The sequence below is a fragment of the Erpetoichthys calabaricus genome, chromosome 2 (assembly GCF_900747795.2).
Source record: "Erpetoichthys calabaricus chromosome 2, fErpCal1.3, whole genome shotgun sequence".
In the NCBI taxonomy this organism is placed as follows: Eukaryota; Metazoa; Chordata; class Cladistia; order Polypteriformes; family Polypteridae; genus Erpetoichthys; species Erpetoichthys calabaricus.
Window position 1 is genome coordinate 260,007,416 of NC_041395.2, and position 25,656 is coordinate 260,033,071.

The 25,656-nt window shown below is 40.8% G+C and overlaps 1 protein-coding gene across 1 annotated transcript in view; it reads right to left on the reverse strand.

The window, feature by feature from the left end:
• The window catches only part of prkg1b (protein kinase cGMP-dependent 1b), a 692,808-nt gene extending 690,206 nt beyond the window's left edge, over positions 1–2,602 (reverse strand). Inside the window, exon 1 of the mRNA XM_028795416.2 lies at positions 2,203–2,602. Coding sequence (XP_028651249.1) covers positions 2,203–2,468 — 266 coding nt within the window. The 5' untranslated portion in view covers positions 2,469–2,602. The remainder of the gene's footprint in view (positions 1–2,202) is intronic.
• Between the last annotated feature and the right edge of the window lie 23,054 nt (positions 2,603–25,656).

A 25,656-nucleotide genomic window follows, 5' to 3' on the forward strand; every position in this document is an offset into this window, starting at 1 on the left:
GGATGGACAGTGGAAACCACAGCACTTATGATGTAGCAAGTTCTGAAACGGAAGTGCCCACTGCATCAGTTTGAACAGACTTTGCCAATGTTCACCATTCTTCCAGGACTGGATCTGCAGCTGCCTATTTAGGCAAATGGAAGGTTTACAAGGCTTATTATCAGCTGCTTAATGAATGCTTACAGTGCTGATGCGCCTTAACATCAGTTGTGTCCATAATGAGCAAGTGCTGAAAGGGTGTACTTTGAGAGTTAATTAATAACATTTTGACATATCTGACTAATTAAAGAACCTAGATTTTTCTTAGCTGTGGCAATTTTAAAGCATGGTCAGGGTTAGTTTATTGGGTTTTGTTGTATCATTAACATATCTCCCTGTGAAAGCAACAATTACATTTATGGCCCTGTCTTTTATATTGCTTCAAACGCTTATCCACTATTAATACACACAGGCAGTGTTATCTCTAATTAAATAGTTGATGATCCATCTGTCTTCTTATCCAGTCCAGACAGCCTGGACAAATCCCAAAAGGGAGACAGAAACCAACCCTGGACGGGGCACTGCCATTCCCATATTTCTTCATACGAGGCGACTTGAGAGTCTCCAATTAACCTGCTACACATGTCTTTGAGATGTGGTTAGAAAACCAGGATACCCAGAAATGAACACAGGTAGAACACGGAAACTCTACAAAGTGGGCAGAGAGCCTAGGACTCTGTAGATGTGAGGATGCAGCCCTTAAATTACTGATAATGGAGCTGCTAAACCCGGTGGTAAGCTCAATGGTGACCTGCTGTATGGGGCTGAGGAGGTTTTAGTAGCTCTCATTTTTTCCTTGTTACCAAACTCAGTGCAGATATTGACTACGATGACATGACAAAATTGAGGATTGGATGGCAACCACTTACAGGGTGGGTGTCTTGTACAAAGCATTAAAATGCATTTGATAGATTTTGCAAATTAAAAAAATACACTTTTATCCATTAAATCCGTTCCCATAAAGTAGATGCTGAAAAATTCTTAAAAATAACTTGCTACTTCTCCGGGCAATACGTAAGGAAGTAAACTGTGGCTCGTCCTGTATTTCATAAAAGTCAATGAGAAATGTGGACCGATAGGATTGTGTCTGCTAACAAACCCAGTTGCATGTTTACAATATGCACCGTGTTTAATTTATAAACTGTGACACATAATAAAAACAAACATAAACTGTTCCTCGCCGCAATAAAAGCAGCAGCTGTTAACTTCTACGCACTCTTTGAAAAGCTCTCACTTCTGATATCATGACAAGGTAATCTAGCGCTAAGTTATTTTGACAGCTATACACTCGCCTCCATCCCGGTGCCGAGGACCCCCAAAGTGCACGAGGAGCCCGTTAGGCACGACTTGTCGCCCAAAACTCTACGCGTGAGTGTCATTCATGACAGGTAAACAGACATCTTATACTGAAGTGTTCATTCAGCCCCACTCCGTGTCTCATATCACCACTCTCCATGGTAACCGACTACGTTGCAATGATACAGCCATTTATTGTCGATATACTTGTGAGGCGGCGTTTCTCTTTTTGAAGTGACTCGTATCTCTGCATTAAGTCTATCGGATATGAATTTATAAAAAGCGACGATAGTGCACTTGTGGACGTGCAAAGACTTCAAGGAAAGCTCAGAGTGAGGGAGAGAGAAAAGAAAAAAAAAAGGAAAACAATTTGGACTGGGCACATACTGCATTTTCTAATGGAGTATTAAATATCCTTAAACATGCATATCTGCCCTGGGCTTCGAGCTACTAAAAGCCAATAATGTCTTGTACTTCCTCCGGTTAATTTCCAGTGGGGATTTAATGATGGATCAGATCAATGAAACTCACTGATGCCTTGGGTTATTTTCTGCTCTTAAAGCTACATCATCGTTTTCTCCACAGCCTCCCCCCTCCCATCACAGCTTATTTCTGCGTCCCCCTCTCTTAGTAAAACTTTGCGTCCCCCGGTTAAAGACACGCGGCGAAACAGTGCAAAGTGATTTCTAAACATACTGCGTTAAGTTTTTTTTTTGTAGTGTTTATTTCATGCAACACGACAATCATTTCATCTCACTTTTTGACAATTATTGCATAAACTGAGTCGCCGTCTTTATTTTCATATCAAATGGTCAGTATCTGTCAAGGTAAAAGTCGCCCAAAAATACCCAGTAGAACCTGACCTACCTTTCCGACTTTGTGTACTTCCTGAAGGGCTGTCTAGTCAGATCTTGGAAAGACCTGTACGTCTGGGGTTCAGCAGAGATGCCCTGTGCCCTCCTGGTCCGGGGTCCGATGATCTGCGCGCTGGGCAGTACAGACTGACATTTGTGTAGTTTTCTCTTTAGTTCGTGAATCTCTTCGTCCTTTTCGGCCAAACGCTTCTCCAACTCTTTTATCCTGTCTTCTTTTAACATCAAAATTTTGGCAAAGTCCTCTTCCAGGTCACTCATTTTCAGAGCTCGGCTAACTTTCTCCTTTCAAGAAGGAGTGAACTCGTGGTGGCAGATCCGGCTAATCAGTGATCAAGCCCTTATGCTTCTGAGGGGAAGACCTGATACGAAAAGGGTGGTATGAGATTTCTTCGATCCACCTACCTTTTGCTGAATGGACTGGGATGGGGGGGGAAGGGGGGCGGTGGTGGTGGTGAGATGCCTAAAAAAGCCAGTGATGTATCTCCGCTGAGTGCTAATCCCCGATGCCTCTTGGGACTTGGTGATTATCTTTCATTGAGAAACCAATTAGAGCTGCCCTTCCTCTCCGGAGACCTTCAGAGTCACTCCTGGCGAGCACGCGGACTGCCGAGCTGCGCGTTTGATCAGCGCAGGAGTCGAGGCTCCACCAGAGCCGCAGAAAGTAAGAACATGAGGAGAAGAGGTAAAAAAAACACTACTGACGGCGGAGGTTGTGCCTCTTGGTTCAAGGCGCAATGATCTGAAGCACCGGTAATTATTATGGGATATGCAAGGCAATGCGCGCTGCTACAAGCATAGCCAGTCTTTAAAGACAACGGGGCTACCATTCACAGATCGCTGATAAGCCTCACTTTATCTGCAGGTCCTGTTTGGAAGTGTAGGCTTTACTTTATGCAGCACGTCGCCTGAGGTTTGGACTTATCGGGGCGGGAGCTCGCAGAGGAGCTGGAGACTTTCCAGAAGAGCGTTTGATTTTCTTCACACTTTATTGCGGGTGCTACACTGCAATACTAATGGGGAAATGAAAGGGAGTCCTTTAAAAAGTGTAGTTTATAAAAGAAATGCATCGCTTCATGTTGCGATGGTCTGTGAGGGGTTTAATCTGTTAACAATGATCAGAAATAAACATTTTATTCACCTTTGCAAGAGTAGCCATAGACCGCGCGGCACAGGGAATCATTCAACGATGGTATTCATAACATTCTTGCAGAATTATTATTTTGCTGGGTACGCGTGTCGCTTGCATTCTGAGTAAGATCACTGTAATTATTCGCAGTCGAACTTGAAAAGTACAAATTATAAACTTGAGATGGAACATACTTTATCATCAGCCATAATATGATAAGCTTTCTGTAGATAGCCTACTGATACAATATGCACTCATTTTATTTATCTAAGCACGTCTGCTATAATGTAACATAGCCGTTCGTGACAGCGGGGTGCGGGGAAGAAGTAACCCTGGAGGGGAAGCTGTTACCTTGGCGCATCACAGATGTGCACAGCCCATTGGGACAAGGTTGATTCAGGATTGATACAGATGACCCACTGAACACTGGGTAACAATGGCAATACTAATGAGAGGCTGTGAGAAAATGAGAGACAGAAAGAACAGCTCAGCGCTGCAAACCTCCTCGCCCATCTAGCTTTGTGTGACCCGTCTGTAAAACATGTACTTCACACATGCGCACCTGTTATAAACTTGTATTCAGACTGCACACGAAATATGCACAGGGGGAACAGCAGAACTCAAAATAAAAATAATTAAGTTAATAAAGCAATCTGACTATATCTTGTTATCAATTTCAAATGGGTTACATCTTCTTTGTTCACCCCAAGCGAAACATTTAAATACAAAGTAAAATAAACACTGTCAAACCGCTCATTCAGAGTTAATACTTAGAAATCGCCCTGCGTTGCAGTCATTAATAGTTATAAATTTACCACACCTCATTTTTTTAAGTTTGACCAGGGATGCCAGTGATGATGCATTGTGAAATCGGCTTGTGAATCTTCCTTTTTACATATATCTCTCTGATAACAGAAGGATCGTTCACTCAACTTTATCTTACATTGCGCCTTTTATGGACAGCGCCCACACTGGATTATCGCCAAGCCGTACAGTGGGGTTGCCACTGGAGGTGCCAAGTTATGGCACCCCAACTCTGTTGGCGATGTCACTTTTTGCTACGGAACGTAACGTCTTAAGGCATCCCTTATTCTGCACTTGTCCTCAATACTCACCAAGTCTTAATGAGGCCAAATGAAGCGTGTGGTGAGTTCCCTGTCCTAAAGCTGTTTATAAGACTTATTAAGACCCCGATCTAGCCTTTACTGAGGTCTTGTTATGTAGTGGTAACCTTGGACCCCATTTTAAAGTTGTAAAATTCCATTAAAAGCCCCGGCAGGACCGTAGATAAGGGTCATTTGGGGGCACTCCCATGAATTCGTCAGATGTCACACACCCAAGCCTTGCATGGCTGCAGCTTCTTTCCTTATTATCAAAAGGAGCACAGTCCACTTGTCAGTAACAGACCGGCACAAATCTTCGAGTGGACTTCGGAGCCGGGATTATTTTATAGTTTGTGCTTATTGTTATGTATTCAGGTCAGAGAATACTTCGTGTACTCTTGTTTATTAGCCCATATACGCATACATATGATCATTTTGGCTGCGTTGTTATAAAGAGGAAACATACATAAAATGAAATGACACTTCTGTAAGGAGGCGACTACAGTATGGTTAAGCGTGATACATGGGTTAGGTACTATGAAAATACCTTTATTAGAATGAAAAGATCGTTTTATAAATCATTTGACTAACAGATGTGACTTACTGTGCTTTCACAAAATCAAAGCGTTTCTTAAGCAAACCATAGCCGAACGGCCCTAAGCCGAATCACCACAGGAACAAACGGACTGGAAAAGCGGTTAGTGAGCGCCACCTCGTGGCCAAGATGTGCGTGCGCCCTGCAGAGTTTACAGTATGCAGCAGTTTTGCTTGATCTAACTACTCTATGTTAAATGCTCATAACTGCTTTATGCAAAGTACCTTGTGAAGCCGTTTGAATGGAAAAGTTATGTACTCAATAAAGTTCTTCTGCCATAAACAAATCACATTCTCCTCTATTGTGTATACATGCAAATAATAATTGTATTTAATGGAGAAAAACGAGTAAGCAGAATGATTGATAGGGCCAGGTGTCTGCTGTCCAGGTCAGTCGTTTTATTACTTTTTACAATGGGCTCTTAGCTCTGTGGTATGTAGAAGTACGAAATGTTTGGAATGTAGAAGGCCTATAGCCAGTAGTAATGCAGCACAAAACTGGTTTAGGCTACCCTGTCTAATAATTTAAATGAGATGTCCAGGGGGCAAAGGAAAAAATGAATGACCTCAGAAAACTAGTAAGAAACATGTAACAAGCAAGGATCAAGGCAAGTGTAACGGAACTCCTAGCATTTAAAATAAAGTTTTGTGGTATGTGATATGCATCACTAGTAATACTATACTATTCAATAATACAGCTGAAATCAATTGAGTCTTGTGTAGCACTTTCCACCAAACATGCTTGAAGTATTTAGTATAAATGACAATGGCACTTTACACATATATTTGATAAACAGTAGCAGAGGGCAACATGGTGGCGTGGTGGTTCATAACTCCATTGGCTTGGAATCAAATCCTGGCCCAGGTCTGTCTGTGTGAGGTTTACACGTGTTCCCCCATTCTTAAAGTGTTTTCTCACAAAACTCTGTTTTTTTCTTCAACCATGATTTAAGGTAGGTTAACTGTGAATTGGCCTAGTATGAGATTTGTGGGCATACATTTGCCCTGTAAACAAACTAGCCCCTTATCCAGTCCTGCCTTGTCTCTGATGTTGCCAGGAGAGGCACTGTAACCTACAACTGAAATCAAAACTGATGGGTCAAAAAAAAAAAAAATAGATGATAATAGAATGATCTAGTTGCGTGTGGCTTCAATGAATTCTATTCAGCTCAAAGCGCAAAAACTATGACCTTATTTTATGTTTAAAATAACTAGAACATTTGTAGAAATTTTTAGTGCTTGTGGAGTCAAACAAATTACTTATTCTTTAAACATGTACAGCAAAATATAAATCATCCTGACACTAAAAACTGCAATCATTTGAATTTCCAGGCCCAAACAAATGCCCCCGTCCCAATGCTTTTTTGCTATTTACAGTTAATATCAGTGTCTTTCTTAAAATAATGGCTGTCAAAATGCTGTATAAACATAACTCAACAATGAGTCAGAATTAAAGGGCCTTTACCATTTACTAATTCCAACTAGGAATTGAAACGATCAGTTTACAAGACTACCCAGGCAGACATTACTCACTGTATTCCAGTAAAGCACCGAATAACAAAGGCTCTCTCTGTAACAGAAGAGTGTGTCCAAGACGATGCCATAGTTTAAAAGATCAATAAATATTGCTGTCTGAGCAGTAACGTCTAGCAGCCTTTTATTATAAGGCATTCCCATTAGAAGGTATGCTTAATTTTATATCAAATTATTTTCATGCTGGTTACACTTTGTACAGCTGCCATCAAAGCTGGGACCTTTTCCCACTGGTCTGAGGAAAAAACCTTGCAACTGGGGGAAAAAACACCAGAAAGTGAAATTTATTGACCTGTAATGTCATCTCTTAGCAAGGCCAAGCAATGAAGTATGATGTCCTGTAGTATTGCTGTGAAAAAGGTTTGGACAGCAGAGCTTTCAAAAGGTTTGTGTCAAGCAAGTTCAAGAAAAGAAAGAAAGAAGTCATCCAAAGTTTAGTTTAAAAAAATATGTTTGCATGAACTAAAAAATTTAGGATTCTGTCAGGTACCACCAGTAAGAACATAAGAAATTTGACAAACAAGAGGAGACCATTCAGTCCACCAAGCTTGGTTGTTTAGCTGATAGCTAAGCTGTCCCAATATTTCATTCAGATACTTCTTGAAGGTTGTGAAGGTCTCTGCTTCAACTACATGGCTCAGTAATTTGTTCCAGATTCCTACAACTATTTGAGTAAACAAGAGCTTCCTGGCTTCAGTCCTCTTAATTTGCAGTGGTGTCCTTGAGTACTTGATTCCCCCTTAAATTGAAAGAAAATCTTCTGTATCTACTTTATCAATGCCTTTGACAATTTTGAAGACCTGCATTAGGTCCCCATGCAGATTCCTCTGCTCAAGACCAAACAGGTTTAATTCTCTGTGTCTTTACAAGTACAACATGTCCTCAAGTTCGGGGATGCACCTGGTTTCTCTCCTCTGAACAGCTTCAAGTGCTGCTATGTCTTTCTTGTGGCATAATGACCAGAACTGCTCATAATACTCCAGATGCAGTCTTACTAGTGCATTATATTGTAGTCTAATACTCCAGATGCAGTCTTACTAGTGCATTATATTGTAGTCTAATACTCCAGATGCAGTCTTACTAGTGCATTATATTTTTAATAAATACATAAAAAAATACACTGAATGTCCAAAATTCACTTTAGCTGTTATCACTGCCAGACTCGATTTACACATTGACTCACAAGCGATTGATTGTGTGGTGCGGAATGCTGGCCTAAGTCACGTCTACTGTGTTCCATAGTTGTTGTAAATTATTTGACACATAATCTTTTTTCTGAATAGTTTCCCATACCATTTTGACAGCTGTTTGACTAGACTGAGATCTGGTGATCGAGGAGGCTTCTACATTTAGTAGACATTCCTGTTGTGTTCCTAAAAATATTCTGGGGCTTCCCCTTCACAGATAGGTGTGTTGCTTCCATGAAGAGGCATCCTTGATAAGCAACGAAGCACATATATCTTGCAGTTTTTGAATGTTAGTAAACTTGAACAAAGAGACCTGACAAGTACAGTGAAAAATACCACCTAACACTGTTGTCATGGCCATAGTGACTCCTTAAATTTTTTTCTGTTGTCTTCTTGTTCTCTCATCAGTGTGCACCAGACTTCAACCAAATACAATGCATTTCTAGTCCTCTAATGTCCAGAGGTTGGTTTCCAAATCACACTGTGACAGTAACCTTTTGTTTCTCTCTGATAGGAGCAGAACTTGATTGTGTCCTCAGTGTTCATATGCCGTCGTTGAAAATGGATTGAACATTCTGATAGGCTTCTTTCGGCACCTCTGGTGTGCTCATACGCAAGTTGTTGACCATTAAGATCACTGTTCTTCAGAGATTACACCATAACATTGTCATATAACAAAACCTCAGCAAAGTTCCTGTTACACTCATGTCATGACATTCTAGGATCCACTACCAGACCTTATCCATTCCACTGCATCTCACCCATTTGCAAATCTTTATTTATGTGCTTGAAATGTTCTCTTTCTGTTCATATGGTGCTGTCAGCCAATGGTCAATTATGTGGGAGGAGGAGGTGGACCTAGCTGGCCACTAATTGTAAAAGAGTAAAGCTAAAGCAGATTACTCCGTGAACTCAAAATAAACATTAGCCAGTTTAATCAAAATAACATTTTTCCAACAGATGTTCTAGTGATACATTCTTCATTCCCCTTTAATCAGCCTTTTCAGCAGGTTGGTTAAATGCACTATTCACTTCAAAAAACATCAAAACTATCTCTCACAAAACCATCTAAATTAGTTTTGCAAAAATAGGTCATCCTCAGAGTGTGCAGCTTTAGCTAAAACTCCTCTTAATATTAAGGAAAATATCATTTGTTAATATTGTGGGCTATTATGATTACACATCTTCTTCTAATCCCTTGAAGTACATTTTCTTTTTCAAATGAAAAAAATAGCAAAGCAGTAACATTATAATTCAGCCTCTAGCTAGGTAATTACCTGCAGATCAAAAGCAGGGAGTTTATCGAGTTCTCTGTTTTGCCTGACACTGGCTATGAAGTGCTCACAAACACTGATCTTCAAAACCTGACCCCATTGTCTGAATTTTCTGTGTGTCTTCTTTTCTTCTTTATTTTCCAAGATGATGCATATATACAGCAATATTAATATGCCCACTGTTCCCCATATATGTACAATACCAAGAGCACTCACCACGTAAAACACCAATCATCTTTAAATGACGGACTGAGTAGAGGTAAAAAAAAAATGGTGCATTTTAAAACATAAGTGTTTGAAAATGAAGATATATAAATGCCAAAGAAAAGTGCTTGGTGTTATTACCCGCACAGCAAGGAAACCAATTCCTTCTGTACATGGATCTGAGGGATCCAGAAATGTGTTATAGAGAAATGCCTCCACTGAGGAACAAGAACTTTAGAGGTCATTGTTTCTATTGGTAGCTTCATGTAAAGGCAAATCCAAAATGTATGTATTGAGACCACCATGGGGCACAAAAAGAGTACAAAAGAGTGTTTATTCATGGGAGAACCTTCTTTGTAAGTGTTTCCCACAGCACCAAGCACAAGACAGCCAACAAATAGCAAGCACACTGCAATGCTTTGTCTTCCGTCTGTCTTCTCTCTCTCAATCTCTGTCAATGCCTCCACTCCTCCATGCAAGCATTGTCCTCATTCCTTCTGACTGAGTAGTGGCAGGCAGCATCGTCTCTGGACCTGAGCTCATTTAAGATGGACTGAGGTGAAGTCCTGTGGTCCTACATATCAAAATTTGAAGTTCTTTTTGGAAATCATGGATGCCGAGTCTTCCAGGCTATACCACATAGTATCCATCTTTAAGATAAAGGCAGTATATGCAGTCTTTGCACAAGTAATGGCCAAGTCAAATTGAAGTTGTAGACAATGCCAGCCTATGTGTTGCCATGTCCAGTAGGGCCGATAGGTTATTAAATCCAGCAGCCAGGAGCAGAATGTTGCCAGAAATTTACAGTGTCTTTTCCACTAGCCCCATGAAGTACTAGAGTGATATTCATAAATGTATTAAGAATAATATAAAAATAAGAATGACAACCCTTTTTTGAGCCCATAAACTAATCCAGTATCATCGAAGATTTGCTGCAGTTTACTAGATGGAGCCCACCACTCTGTGGGAGCCCATGGATCACCCTAGCTGCAGATCTGGAAGTTTCTCCAGACTCAAGGAGGTCCAAGAAGGTGAACCTAAATCTGCTTCTCGTCTCCAGGCGTATTTTCTCCTTCTATTATCTCTTACATTAAAGTGATCAGCTTTAATGATGTGTTTCAGTTCTGCTTAGAATAAACTTTAATTAATCATCTGCCCCCTGATCACCTGCTTATTTGCAAAATGTAATTTATATGAATTTTTCTGTCTCTTATTCATTGCTAAGAGACAGCCGGTGGAGAATCTGCACATCAGAAAGATAAAAATGTAATCTCTGTGCATTGCTGGCAAAGAACTAGGAAGACAGAAGCTGGGAAAATTCACTCAATGGCAAATTCAGGTTTTTAATGCACCCGCTAAGCTGGACATAATGATCCATTTTCTACATGGTGCTTTCAAGCAGGGTGCAGCAAATGGGTAAGAGAAAATGAATTTCATTGTGAGCCATAAAACTCACATTTATTTTCATCTTCGGGAAGAAACTTACACCAATTCAAGAACACTGCATTCTGAACAGAACATTTGATCATGGAGCTGTGCATTTTAACCATTATATTTCTGAATCTGACTATAATAAACCCTGAGGCTAAAACGTCATTTCAAGCACAGCTTTCCATATTTTAGCAGCTTTCTGAAATTATGTTATATGACTTGGTGCAATCAATCACTGAAAATCAGAATCCTTTCTCCAGTAAATTTAACCTCAAAGTTTAAATGAACAAGTGATATCTTACCACCAGCTATTTCAGCTTTTGTACAGAGGTTTTGTCAATTGTGTCACTTCATCTTTATTCATAGTAGAAGAGTTTGGACAATGCCCATATAATTTAAGAAAGAATGATTGAGCGAGCAAATCATTGTGATGACTGCGACTTAAACTGAACATGAGTGATTTGGGCTGGATAACGCTGCCCAGATCTGAACAGCACCAAGTCTGAGGAGCAGGAGGTGGGTAAAACGTGAAGCTCCACAAAATTAAGTTTTGATTGAAGGGGTTTGCTTTTAAATTGCCAACAAGAAAACTACATGTTTTACACTGATAGAATCAGATAAAGGTTTGCTTACTTAATTAATGTGGAATATAATCAGAATATTTATTTGTCTGTTATTTTTTTTTCTTAGTACTGTTTTATGTTATGCACAATGTTCCCTTCTTCCTGCTGGTAATGTGCTTGTTAACATACACTCACTGAGAAAATTATTAGGAACACCTGAATATCTGCTTATCCATACAATTATCTAATCAGCCAATGGTGTGGTAGCAGTGCAATGCATAACATCATGCAGACACAGGTAGGAGCTTCATTTAATGTTCATATCAAACACTAGAATGGGGAACTACTGTGATCTCAGTGATTGTTGGTACAAGGTGGACAGGTTTGAGCATTACTGCAATGCTGATCTCCTGGGGTTTATCACACAACCTCCTTTAGAATGTACTCTGAATGGTACAAAAAAGTGAGCGGCAGTTCTGTGAATGGATTCACCTTGTTGATGAGAGAGGTCAGAAGAATATGGCCAGACTGGTTTGAGCCAACAGGCTACTTCAACTCAAATAACTTCTTTGTACAATGGTGGTGAGCAGAAAAGCATCTCACAATGCACAACAAGTCAAACCTTGAGGTGGATGGGCTAGAACAGCAGAGGCACAGGTCAGATTCCACTCCTCTCAACCAAGAATAGAAATCTGGGGCTGCAGGAAACACAGATTCACCTAAACCAGGCAGTTCAAGACTGGAAAACCATAACCTATTCTGATGAATCTTAATTTTTGCTGAGGCACACAGATGAAGAAGTTGGCGCCAACAACATGAATTTATGCACCCAACCTACCATATCAACAGTCCAGGTTAGTGATGGTGGTGTGGGAAGTGCTTTCTTGGAACACTTTGGGCCTGTGTACACCAATCAATTATTGCCTGAATAGCCTACTTGACTAGTGCTGCTGACCATGTGCACCCTTTCATGACCACAATTTACACATCTTCTAATGGCTATTTCTGGCATGATAATGCACCCTGTCACAAAAAAACTTTGTCTCAAACTGGTTTCATGTAAATGACGATGAGGTCAGTGTTCTTCAATGGCCTTCCCAGTCACTGGATCTGAATCCAATAGAACACCTTTGAGATGTGGTAGAACAGATGATTAGCAGCATGAATGTACAGCTGACAAATCTGCAATAATGTTAACATGGACCAGAATCTTAAACAAATGTTTCCAACATCTTGCAGAATTCATGCCATGAAGAACTGAGGCTCTACCAAGTATAGTATTCCTAACAATTTTCTCTCTGAGTGTACATCCTAATGTGAATCAAATATTGCAGGCTACATTGAATACTGTCATTAGTTGAGACTGGAATATATATGTATGGTTTTCTCTGTTCAAGTGGTGATGAGGATGAAACTTGGGCTTCTGGATTATATAGCTGCCTGTGCTAAAGGAGAACTCCATCAGCCAGTAGCAGGTCAGTCTACCAACTACAAGATGGCCTCTTGCACAACAGTTTCCTCTTTTAGGCTGACGGTGCTCACCATTCTGGTTATACTGTGCCCTTCCCTGAGCAGATCTGACTTAGGGCACCATTTTGTGTTTGCTCAGGGAATCACTCAAGGTGACACCACACATCCTCCCTGACAAACTGGAAGCAGCTGAGATCAAACTCGGGCCACTGAATTACATACAGTAGTCACCTGTTCTGCTTTTGTGCTCTCAGTTAGCAGCTGATCGAGCTGCTCACTATGATGGGGTCATCCCGTGCAACAGCTGTTTCTCTCTTAACCTCATGGCTACAGTGGTCTTTTGAATTTGCAACTCTGTTTGCATAAAAACCAAACAAGGTTAAACAATCATAACGGATGTTTAAAAACAGCATCCTGACATAATAATGCTTCAACTACTGTGTTATCACTTGCATGACAATATGGGTGGAAACCAATCACCGATCATAACATTGCCACAGGCATTCCAATAGACATAGGCACTATATATGAGACATAAAACAAGAAAGGCGTCCAGTTCAAGGGTGTCCCACATGAAGCTGTAGAATGAGAGATTTTGATTTTGATATACTTTATTGAAAACAAATAGCCTGGTTTTTGGTGCTAGTGGAAAGAAGATATGGTAGCTGAGAAAAAGATAGAGATGTGGGCAAATTTATTGAGACCGTTACAGCTCATTGAAAAAGTGTTGCTTCCTGAAAAGTGCTTAACGAAAATCAATTGTCCCAGATATACCTGCATGCCTTTGACATATCATCGAGTAAAGCAAAGCAAGTGTGAAAAGAGATTAGTATTACTTATTCTACAAAAACATTTTGAAATGGCCTTGACACATTTGTTGGTACCCTTAGTAAAGATCACAAATAACTAGATTTGAGTGATTTTTCAAACTGTTTTTTAAATTAGTATCACACATGTCTCCAATCATGGAGTCAATTATTCAGCCTATAGAGAATAGAGAAAAGCTGTCACTCTGCTATTTGGTATCATCGTGTGTTACACTCTGAACATGGACCAGAGAAAGCAAAGGAGAGAGTTGTTCGAATTGATCAGAAAGAAAATTATAGACAAACATGTTAAAGGAAAAGGCTAGAAGACCATTTCCATGATGTTCCTGTGATAATAGTTGCAAATATTAAGAAGTTTAAGATCCATGGGATTGTAGCTAACCTCCCTGGGCGAGGTCGCAATAGGAAAATCAACCCCAGAATGGGCAGAAGGATAGTGAGAATGGTAAACAAAAAGCCAAGGACAATTTTCAAAGAGATACAAGCTACATGCCAAGGTCAAGGTCCCTTAGTGTCTGACTGCACTATCTTTTGCTTTTGAAGTGACAATGGGCTCAATGGGAGAAGACCCAGGAGGACTACACTGTTGAAAGACAAACATAAAAAAGCCAGACTGGAATTTGCTAAAATACTGTACATATTGACAAGCCACATTATTTCTGTGAGAATGTTTTTTTCGGAAGATGAGTCAAAGCTGGAGCTTTTTGGCAAGACACATTAGAATGAACAGACATGAAGATTTTAAAGAAAAGAACACCATGCCTACTGTGAAACATGGAGGAGGCTCGGTTATGTTTTGGGGCTGCTTTTTCTGTGTCTGGCACGAGGTGCCTTGAGTCCATGCAGGAAACAATGAAATCTCAAGACTATCAAGACATTCTAGAGTGAAATGTACCCCTAAGTGTCAGAAAACTCTCTCTCAGTCAATGAATAATGAAGTAGCCTTCTAAAGGCCCTGATTTGAATCCTATCGAACATCTATGGAAAGAACTAAAACATTCAGTCTGGAGAAGGCACCCTTCAAACATGACACAGCTGGAGCAGTTAGATAGATAGATAGATAGATAGATAGATAGATAGATAGATAGATAGATAGATAGATAGATAGATAGATAGATAGATAGATAGATAGATAGATAGATAGATACTTTATTAATCCCAAGGGGAAATTCACATACTCCAGCAGCAGCATACTGATACAAAAAACAATATTAAATTAAAGAGTAATAAAAATGCGGGTAAAAACAGACAATAACTTTGTATAATGTTAACGTTTACCCCCCGGATGGAATTGAAGAGTCGCATAGTTTGGGGGAGGAACGATCTCCTCAGTCTGTCAGTGGAGCAGGACAGTGACAGCAGTCTGTCGCTGAAGCTGCTCCTCTGTCTGGAGATGACACTGTTTAGTGGATGCAGTGGATTCTCCATAACTGATAGGAGCCTGTTGAGTGCCCGTCGCTACACCACAGATGTCAAACTGTCCAGCTCCATGCCTACAATAGAGCCTGCCTTCCTCACCAGTTTGTCCAGGCGTGAGGCGTCCTTCTTCTTAATGCTGCCTTCCCAGCACACCACTATGTAGAAGAGGGTGCTCGCCACAACCGTCTGATAGAACATCTGCAACATCTTATTGCAGATGTTGAAGGACGCCAGTCTTCTAAGGAAGTATAGCCGTCTCTGTCCTTTCTTGCACAGATAATCAATATTGGCAGTCCAGTCCAATTTATCATCCAGCTGCACTCCCAGGTATTTATAGGTCTGTACCCTCTGCACACAGTCACCTCTGACAATCATGGGGTCCATAAGGGGTCTGGGCCTCATAAAATCCACCACCAGCTCCTTGGTTTTGCTAGTGTTCAGGTGTAGGTGGTTTGAGTCGCACCATTTAACAAAGTCCTTGATGATGTTCCTATACTCCTCCTCCTGCCCACTCCTGATGCAGCCCACGATAGCAGTGTCGTCAGCGAACTTTTGCACGTGGCAGGACTCCGAGTTGTATTGGAAGTCCGATGTATATAGGCTGAACAGGACCGGAGAAAGTACAGTCCCCTGCAGCACTCCTGTGTTGCTGACCACATTGTCAGACATGCAGTTCCCGAGACACACATACTGAGGTCTGTTTGTAAGATGGCACACAACCTAGTGGCATGGATCGTGGACTAAGTGACCCATTGACAGGTGCAGAAGTCTCATTGAGAGCTCCAGGAATCGCTTTTTTGCAGTGACTGCCTCTAAAGATTGTACTACAAAATATTAGGTCATGGGTCCATTCATTTTTGTACATATTTAAATTTGTGATTATTTGAAATATTCTGTTGAATCAAAACTCTGAAGCAAAGTCTTACCTTTGTTAAATACAGAATAAAAAATGATGGGTGCCAATTATTTTTGTCAGTTTCAAGTTACTTCAAAGACAATTGTGGGTTCTTTTATGTGGAGAGGTACCAACAAATTTGTCCATGTCTGGATACATGTACTAAAGTTAAAGGGTGTTCTTTCATTTGAACAGGACTTTTTTGTTATGAACTTCACTCGGTTTCTGACTCATGTTTCATCTCCCCATTAAAAAGAAATATCTTTGCCTTTCCCTGAAAGCAGTTGCAACACCTGCATAATGAACACTTCTCCCTGAAAAGCTTTAAATCAATATACTGAAATAGAGTGAACAGATTATCTCATACTGTGGAGTAATACATACCCACAAACAGGCATAGAGACAAAAAAGTGTGACTGAAATTAATAAAAAATGTTTTAACAAATTTAATGATTTAAAATGTTAGAGAAAGCTGCCAAATTAATCCATCCATGCACCCACTTGTATTTTAAACAAATGAAATCCAATTTATGGTCACTATGAGCTGAAGCCCATCCTGGCAGTAGTGGGTGCATGGCAAGATGCATCAATGTTCATTGCAGAGCCCACTCATGAATACAGCGCCATTTGCATATGTCAGTAGGTTGTGGGTAGCACTCCAGAGACACTGGAACAATGTTCAGTCCTTGCACAAAATATGACTAGGCTGGAGTTTCAATCCAGAATCCTGGAATAGACAGAAAGCCACCATGCTAAGCCCTCCTGTTTTTATTTGAAATATTTTAAAATAAATTTAAATAATCTGAATAGAAATATAAATACTGTGGTGGGTTGGCACCCTGCCCAGGATTGGTTCCTGCCTTGTGCCCTGTGTTGGCTGGGATTGGCTCCAGCAGACCCCCGTGACCCTGTGTTTGGATCCAGCGGGTTGGAAAATGGATGGATGGATGGAAATATAAATAAAAAGCTTTTTAAGTTTACAGATGACACCAAACTAGGTAGAAGGACAGAAAATGCAGAATCGGATAAGTTGAGACTTGGACAGGAAACTGGCTTTGACAGATTTGTGGCAGATGAAATTTTATGTAAGGTTTACGCATAGGTTGTAAATATGTTAGATTTGAATGCACAATGAGAAGTCTAAACCTGAAAATATTCCTTATGAGAAGGACCTAACACCTAAAGAGAACTCATCTCTATCTATGGTCAAAGAAAATGATGCTTAAGTTGTATAATGCACTAGTGAGGCCTCACCTGGAGTACTGTGTGCAGTTTTGGTCTCCATAAAAAAAAGATGTAACAGGACTTGTGAAAGTCTAGAGCAGTGTTTCCCAACCTCGGTCCTGCAGGTTTTTGTTCCAACCAGATTCCTAATCAGTGACAACACCTGATGACACTGATCTCATTTAATTAGCTTGCATTATTGTTCTTTTATTCTACATTCCGAAAAGCACAGCAACATGATTTTTACATTTATACAACATTTAGAAATATTTCTTCTTTTGTTATAGATTTAAATGCTTAACTCTCTTTTGTTGATTTCATTATATTTTGCCCTTTCTCTGTGCAGTTTTTCCCCTTCGTTGTATCTTATTAATGACAATTAAAAATGAGCAGGGCAGACACGCTGGCAAACAACACTGAATCATGAAAGGCTGCAACTACTTTAGCGTCAGACCCACTAATTAGTAAATAATGGATCAATTAAACAATTAGAACACCTGGAAAAGTAGAATGAAAATCAAGATGAAAATATTGTTAAAAAGAAAAAAATACATTATTCCAATATAACTGCTTGGTACATTTTAATATATATATATATATATATATATTTTTTTTTTACCAAACTTAGTTTTCTAATTTCTATATTGTTCTATATTGTTCCCAAAACACAGAACTTGGGAAATAACACATCACTTAATTAGCCTAGGAGTCCAATTAAAAACAGAAGCTGGTTGGAACAAAAACCTGCAGCCACAGGGGGGCCACAAGACCGAGGTTGGGAAACACTGGTCTAGAGGAAAGCAACTAGGCTGATTCTGGGACTGAGAGGTATGAGCTATAAGGAGTGACTGGAGGAGTTAAACATTTGCAGTTTAAGCAAACAGAGGTTAAGTGGTGATATGAAGTGTTTAAAATTATGAAAGGAATTAGTACAGTGGATCAGCTGTTAGTTTAAAATAAATTCTGCAACAAAGACACATGGACAAAGTTGGAAATTTGTTAAAGATTTCACATCTATCTCTCTATTATAAAAAAAAATCCTGTGGGAGGGAATGACTAGGAGACGATACGTGATCTTCATGTTAAGATCACGGAAAACAAATAAAAGACCCGCGAGATGAAAGAGAATGGCCACGGAGCATCTCGTTGGGATATAGAACATGAGATTCTTGCAAGACACGTCCTACTTACAAGCAATATCAGAGCATGGCCAGCAAAAAATCAGTAGTGTAAAGGCATGCAGCACACACAGATCCAGGGGTCTCAGTGCATATAAAGCGTATAAAGGGAAGTACATTATAAATGAAACGTCGACGACTAAAAGATCGCATTAGCGCAAACAAAAGGAAATTAATCATCAGGACCAGGGGCCTCATGTATAAACGGTGCGTACGCACAGAAATGTTGCGTAAGAACGTTTCCACGCTCAAATCACGATGTATAAAACCTAAACTTGGCGTAAAGCCACGTACATTTCCACGGTAACTCATACCTTGGCGTACGCAATTTCTCTGCTCGGTTTTTGCAGACTGGCGGCACCCGGCGTCAAAGCAGTGCTACTGTTCCTGTGTGATCACCCTTTCTTTCTTAGCTCCACATTCCTGACATGGCTTTATAAATACACTGAAACTAACTGCATATTGTTTATTAGTGTAATGCATCTGATTGTAATTAACCTGCAGCAATATAATGGTCCAGGAAATAGCCATAGTATTCCAAATACCATAACTGCTTTAGCGTTGTAACTCTCACTGCATCTTCTTCTTCTTTCAGCTGCTCCCGTTAGGTGTTGCCACAGCAGATCATCTTTTTCCATATTACTCTCACTGCACCACTCGGAGTATTTATATCACTGTATCTGAGTGGGGAATCACAGCAGCAGCTGATCGGAAAGAGAGTTATCAGTACACAGCATGAAGCAGACGCTGCCTGAGCCAAGGTAAAACGCTTCAGAGACTTCCCTGTACGGACTTCGCGGTTTAGAAAAAGTTTCATCTCAAGAACTATAAACGCACTCAATCAGTCCATCAAGTGCTCCTTGTAGAACTGTTTGTACTTATAAGTACAATTACGCCACTGTAAACTTGCACTACAGTTATAATATTGCACAACCTGCGCCACTTTATGAAGCACGTATTTACATATGATGATGATATCATTTTAAAGATGAAATGCAGCAAAATATGTTGATTATATTATACAGATAAAACTTTAACTTCATTTAAATAATCTTTATTGTTAATAATTAAACATGTGAGGACACGGTGCCGCAGCTATCTAGTTCAGGGATTGTTCCTGCATTGCGTTGTATTCTTGCTGGTGCTGACGCAACACTGGAAGGATAGACGGATATAATAATTAAACATGTACTACGAAGATATTTCAATGCTCCTTAAAAGTTTTGAAGAATCTGCGTTTTAAGCTTACATACTGTATGGCTTCACGTCTATATAGCTGATTGTATGGCGATTGGGTTTTTGAAGAAAGAAAAGTAAGGACAGGAATTGGAGGTTAGTACTTTTGAAAGAGACAGTACTTCTGTAATAAATTATTTCATCGAAGGTCGCGCATGGCACAGCAAGCCTCTTGCGTGAGACATGAACAAGCACTTCGCCACTGTGTTCCCATGTTTAATAACATGCTTTCATTCCTATCATCATGAAAAAGATATCACGTATACATCTCGGTATTTTAATTATTCAGAGAGCTGTAATATCACGAATGTAATGGATTATGTGTCCTGTCGGAGAAAGAGAAAGCCCTTTTAAGAAGCAGGTAGTGATTCACACATGTAGAGCACATAGAAGATCAAATACAGAACAAAGCATTTAATGTGCCACTTTAGTTACAATGGGATTTGAGAAACTAGTTAATTAAACGATTTTAAGGTGAAGTTTATGATGTTCTACTTTAATGGCAAAATAAACTACGTGATTAAAGTGGAAAGTTCGAGATTAAAGTTGACATTTCGTGCTTTTTTCCCCACTGTGTGCCTATTTTTTTTGTCTGTACCCTAATAAGCTTTCAAATGACACTCAGACGGTGGGCTACGACTCGCCTTTTCACTGCGACTTTGATATGTGATTTCTTTTTTATTTCGGGCACGGTGCGACTTTGTGAACTTGAGCCTTTGAGTTTCTCCGACACTCTGTCACTCGATCAACTTCCTTTTGTTGATTATACCACTGTTTAAACCAACAAATAGTAAGTTTTTCCTTTGCCTCCACTTGGTATTCGCTGAAATTCTTAAATTTTCCCCTGTGCTTTTCCCATTGTCTTTTCACAGAAGGCTATTTATATTGATTTGCATATTCAAAGAGGCGTAATTCTGGGAGGAGTTGGGGCGGGACAGAAGGCATGTGCACGTGCGTTACTTTTCACGCTGATTGGGATTTATGTAGTGGAAGAACGTGAAAGTTTGCGTGCGCACAGATTCCTGCATCTGGATTTTTCTGTGCATACACACAATCCCGCTTTTGTGCTTACGCCATGTTATAGTGTGAGTTCTACGCACGGCGTTATACATGAGGCCCCAGGTGTAATTGAAAAAATAGCAGGACAAAGCAAGGTCAGAAATAAAAGGCAAAGAGCAGAAAACAAAGTGTTTTCGAATTCAGTGCACAAAACGTAGATTTACACAATAATGGACCATACGCTATGAGAATCTATGGTCCCACAACAGTTAAAGCAACAACAAGTTTAATTTCAAAGAAAACACAATTCAGTCAGGTGTATATTTATGATCACGGAGAAGCGATCACAACGTAAGCAGCAGAGACACGAAGTGGCAAAAAGGACAGCGGCTGTACTGGTTTTAAAATGATTGACGGGCAGCGTGACAGCAGCTGCCCGCAACAACCCAAGCAGTGTTATACGTCCTGCAAGAAAGAGATTTAACCACGTTAGGGGCCGGAAATAAAGGACAATTATTGTTCTTACAACGTCACGTGAGACAAGGCAGTAAGCCATCATTTAAAACAAGTCTATAGACATCTAACCTAGCAGTTGTTGGATTGCTTTTGGCAGACATGCATCCCAGCTCTTAAAACAACGACATACGACAAGCAGAACAGGCAGCTCACCAGCAGCAGAAAGACAGCAGATGATCCGATGGCATATCCTTAGCGTGCGTTCAGCCCCCCCCCCCCTTCACAACGTGAGCAGCGTTATACGTCTTGCGAGAAAGAGATGTAACCACACACAGGGCCAGAAATAAAGGACAAGTTTTGTTTTTACAAAAGTTTTTAAAGTATAAGTGAAAATAATGCATATGTAACAATTCCCATGAAAATAACAATCTCTTTAAATTATATATCCGGTAAACCAAACACGGGGTGGGCAAGTGAAGCGAGCAGGGGGTGGAGCCCCCAAGTAAACATTAAGAATTTGTTGTTTACACAAAGAACCATAGACACATATTGTTTAGAGTTTGCATGTTCTTGCCATTCCTCTACTGGTTTTCTCCCATTTCACCAACACCTTATGGTATAACTTTTACCACTGCAGCAATCCTTTGTTTAAATCTTCCCACTACACTAACTCGGGAATAAGACCCCAAGAAAATAGCAGGTAACAAAAACTGATAACCTTATTCAGTTGGGTCATCTAACACACAATATGCTGGAACAATTCACATCCACAAAATAGGTTGCCACAAGAATGGACAGGAGACATAAAAAAGGTTTGGGGCAGCCACCCGTGTACTATGCCTTGGCTACAAAAGGGTCAAATTCTGATGAATTGTGCCTGGTTCAAAGTCCAAAACAGAACTGAAGACATGTGGCAAAGATGGCCTGGACCAGAAAATTATGTCATTGGGACAGGAAGTGACGTCCTCATAGGTGACAGAACCAGAAGTGACGTCATCACGTACACCGGACCCGGAGGTGACGTCATCATGATGAAAACAAACACACATCCACCTCAATGCGACCAGAAGTGGACGTCATCACAGATGCGGTACCCGGAAGTGACGTCATTACAGGCACCGGAACTCTGTGGGATTTCCCATGAATGGTCTGCAGAGGATTGAGAGAAGAAGTCAGTGCACCTCGCCAACCCCATGGAATTGTCAGTATTCAGATCCTTTACCTGCTTCCCATGCACACGTGTGTGACAAAGTGTAGACAGGATTTGCAGATTTCTACAGATCCTTAAATATCTTTGTAAGGTCAAAGAACTAGTCCACTGTCAAACAGACACAAGAGATTCCACATTGCTCCTCCTGATTACGAGGATTGAAAATTGAAGTTTTCATTTCAGGCCCCCTGCACAAATTTTGAGAGTAGGAATGTAACTGGAATAGACCATCTAGTCCCAGTTCCTGAATGCACTCAACAGAGGCAGTAGGGAAGCCACTTCAGCCACCCCCAATGTGCAGCATCTACACAGATGATGTGATGGGAGCCATTTTTGCTCCAATACACTCACCCCATGCTAGCTATTAGGTGGTGAAGGCATGGAAGAGAGTTAACCAATTAGAGACGGGATGATTGGGGGCCAAAATGGAAAAGACAAGTTCATTGTGGGCAATTTAGCAAGGATATTGGGGTACACCCTACTCTTTTCAAAGGATGCTTAAGGATCTTTCATAACCAAAGAAAGTCAGGACCGTAGTATATTATATACATGTACACTATATAGTACACATGTCCAGTACATGAGTATATTAATATACAGTATACAATGCCTGTATATTTAAACAGGCACAATGTCACCATGGTAAGTCTACCTGTTTTAATCACATCATGCATTTAGGAACCTCTGTTTACCTGATATACTAGCACTTATGTCTGATTTTCTTTGTGCGTCTTGTTGCCTTTCTTCACCGGACACTGCAGCTCTTTTGTGGATGCCAGATGACATTACACCCAGGCACAGATGCTGGATGTTTTGTCATTTTGTATAAATAGATAATATATATGTATAAGTTACTTTGAGAATAGCATTATATTCTTATTAAATCTTGGAACTTGATTCTGACAGTCAAAATAAATGAAGCTTATAATGAGCAGTGCTGCTTATACTCATACCTGGCTTTGTTCAATCAGCTGACTCTAATCAAACCTTTAAATGCGTTGATTGTTAATTAGGGATCTTTTTTTTCACAATGTGAAAGATAGTTTTAGATAGCTTTTCTTCATTCAATAAATGGCATAAGTAAAAATGTGTGATTGGTTCAGTCAGGTACCCTTTAACATAATATTTCATTTTTGTTAAGTACCAGAAAACACTCTGTGTCAAAAATTCAATTAATACAGGATATCAGGAAAAATACAGTCAATGTAAAGGTAAGCAGCATCTCTAAAAATGGATTGAGTGACAGTGTGGCTGTGCATGTGTGTTTCATGTAATGGGTTGGCCTCCAAGGCTGTGTATTGTGCTCGGTGGTATTAGGATAGGCTCCAGTGCACTGAAAGCTGTTACTGGATTAGAGAAATGGATGTGTATATAAATATGTACAGTATATTCATTCTTTCATTATCTGTACACACTTTGTCCAATTCAGAGTCATTGTGGCTGGAGCCCATCCTGGGAACACTGGATACAAGGGAGAAGCTAAGCCTGGAAGGGTGCCAGTCAATTACAGGGCACTCACATTAACACGCTGTCATATATATGGCTAATTTAGAGTGGTCTGTTAACCTGAGGCGAAGCCTCAGATGTTGCACCACAGTGGCTCGTTCGCTTATATAACAAGGTGAAGATTGAAGTATTACATTCATAGGTCTTGTGATTATTTGGGTGGTTATTGTGAAAGATGCCTGGACACAGACAGACACTGAGACACACCGAAGTCCAAACACACACTATTTATTTTTTTCTGCATAATACACACAGTGCACAAACCACAATAAACTCAGTCCTTATCTCTTTATTTCATCTTCTTCTCTTCTGCTGCCTCCACTCCTCTCCAGCAAGCTCTGTCCTCTGCTACCCGACTCCATCTTTCCGAATGGAGTGAGGCAGCCCCTTTATGTTGCACCCAGATGTTCTCCAGGTGCGTCCTGATGAACTTCTTGCAGCACTTCCTGGTGTGGTTGCATTTGGTGCCCTCCTCTTCCGGCAGCACCGGAAGTGCTGCCATCCAGGGATCATCCAGGCGCCTCCTGGTGGTGGCCATAGACTCCAACAGGGTTGAGCTTCCAAGCTACCATTCCATGGCCCTGATGTAATCCAGGGGGCTGCCCTCTTGCACTCCAGGGAAGGAATTGCCCCTCTCCCGGTCCTTTCCATCTCCAGGTGTCCTGGTGGTGCAAGGTCCCAAGTCGTCTGCCTCATTATCTATCAGGTAACGCTTGTGGTTGTTTAGCTAGTCGTCAAACATCCACCATGGAACCAACCACTGGGGCGCAATGTCAGGGGCTTCGCCTCAGGCACTGACATTTGAGGTTCAGTCTCCGTGAGGAGATGCAAAAGTGCGTACACCTGACAAGCCCCAATAAGGACAAAACAAATGTCATGTACTCTTTGTATTATTTGACAGATACTGTATAACACATTGTAAAAGAATGAGTCTCACCACACTGGAAAGGTTTGGGGCAGCCACCGGCATATTGTCCCTGGCTGCAAAAGGGTTTTTAAATAAGCACTAATGTACATGAATGGAGTTCTAGATTGAATTGAGCAAAGATGGCTGCTTTATAGGCTATAAAGTGGAAGTGATGTCAGTCTGGGTACTGGAACCGGAAGTGATGTCAGTGTGGGTGTCAGAACCGGAAGTGATGTTTTCCTGTCTTTGGCCTGCAGAGATAACAGAGGTAGGTTTAGTGCACCCTGTCACCCCCTGGCCTGGCAGGTAATTACCTTCACTTGGTCCATTCAACTCCCTCTTAGTTGCACATGTGTGACAACATATATACAGAATATATCCATCCATCCATTTTCCAACCCGCTGAATCCGAACACAGGGTCACGGGGGTCTGCTGGAGCCAATCCCAGCCAACACAGGGCACAAGGCAGGAACCAATCCTGGGCAGGGTGCCAACCCACCGCAGTACAGAATATATATATTGTCACACACGTGCGCATGGGAGGCAGTTAATGTGCTTAAATAAAGGTAAAATGCCAGGTCAAGGAAAGACCAGCTAAATCTCAACCAGGTTCCACTTCTGTCTTCAGACCACACCCTAATACTGACTTCACTTTTGTCTGTGCCCTGTTGGACCCTCCTCTTCCTTCCCACTGCCTATAAAACCAGCCACGGTCCTTTCTCAGTCAGTCCTTTGAGATTACTCTGCAGAGAAGTGCTTTCTTGCTTAAGAATAACTACAATATATGGGGTGGAGCCCCAAACCTTTTTCCTGTTTTTGTGTCTTCTTTCACTATATATATATTGTGGAATACCAGCCCAGACACAGACAGGCAGACACAACTAAGTCCAACACACACAAGTTTATTTTGGGGCGGAGTGGTGGCTCTGAGGCTAAGGATCTGCACTGGTATCCCCAAGGTTGCCAGTTCGAATCCCCGTCACTGCCAAAAGAGATCCTACTCTGCTGGGCCCTTGAGCAAGGCCCTTAACCTTCAATTGCTCCAGGGGCGCTGTACAATGGCTGACCCAGCGCTCTGACCCCAAGGGGTATGTGAAAACTAA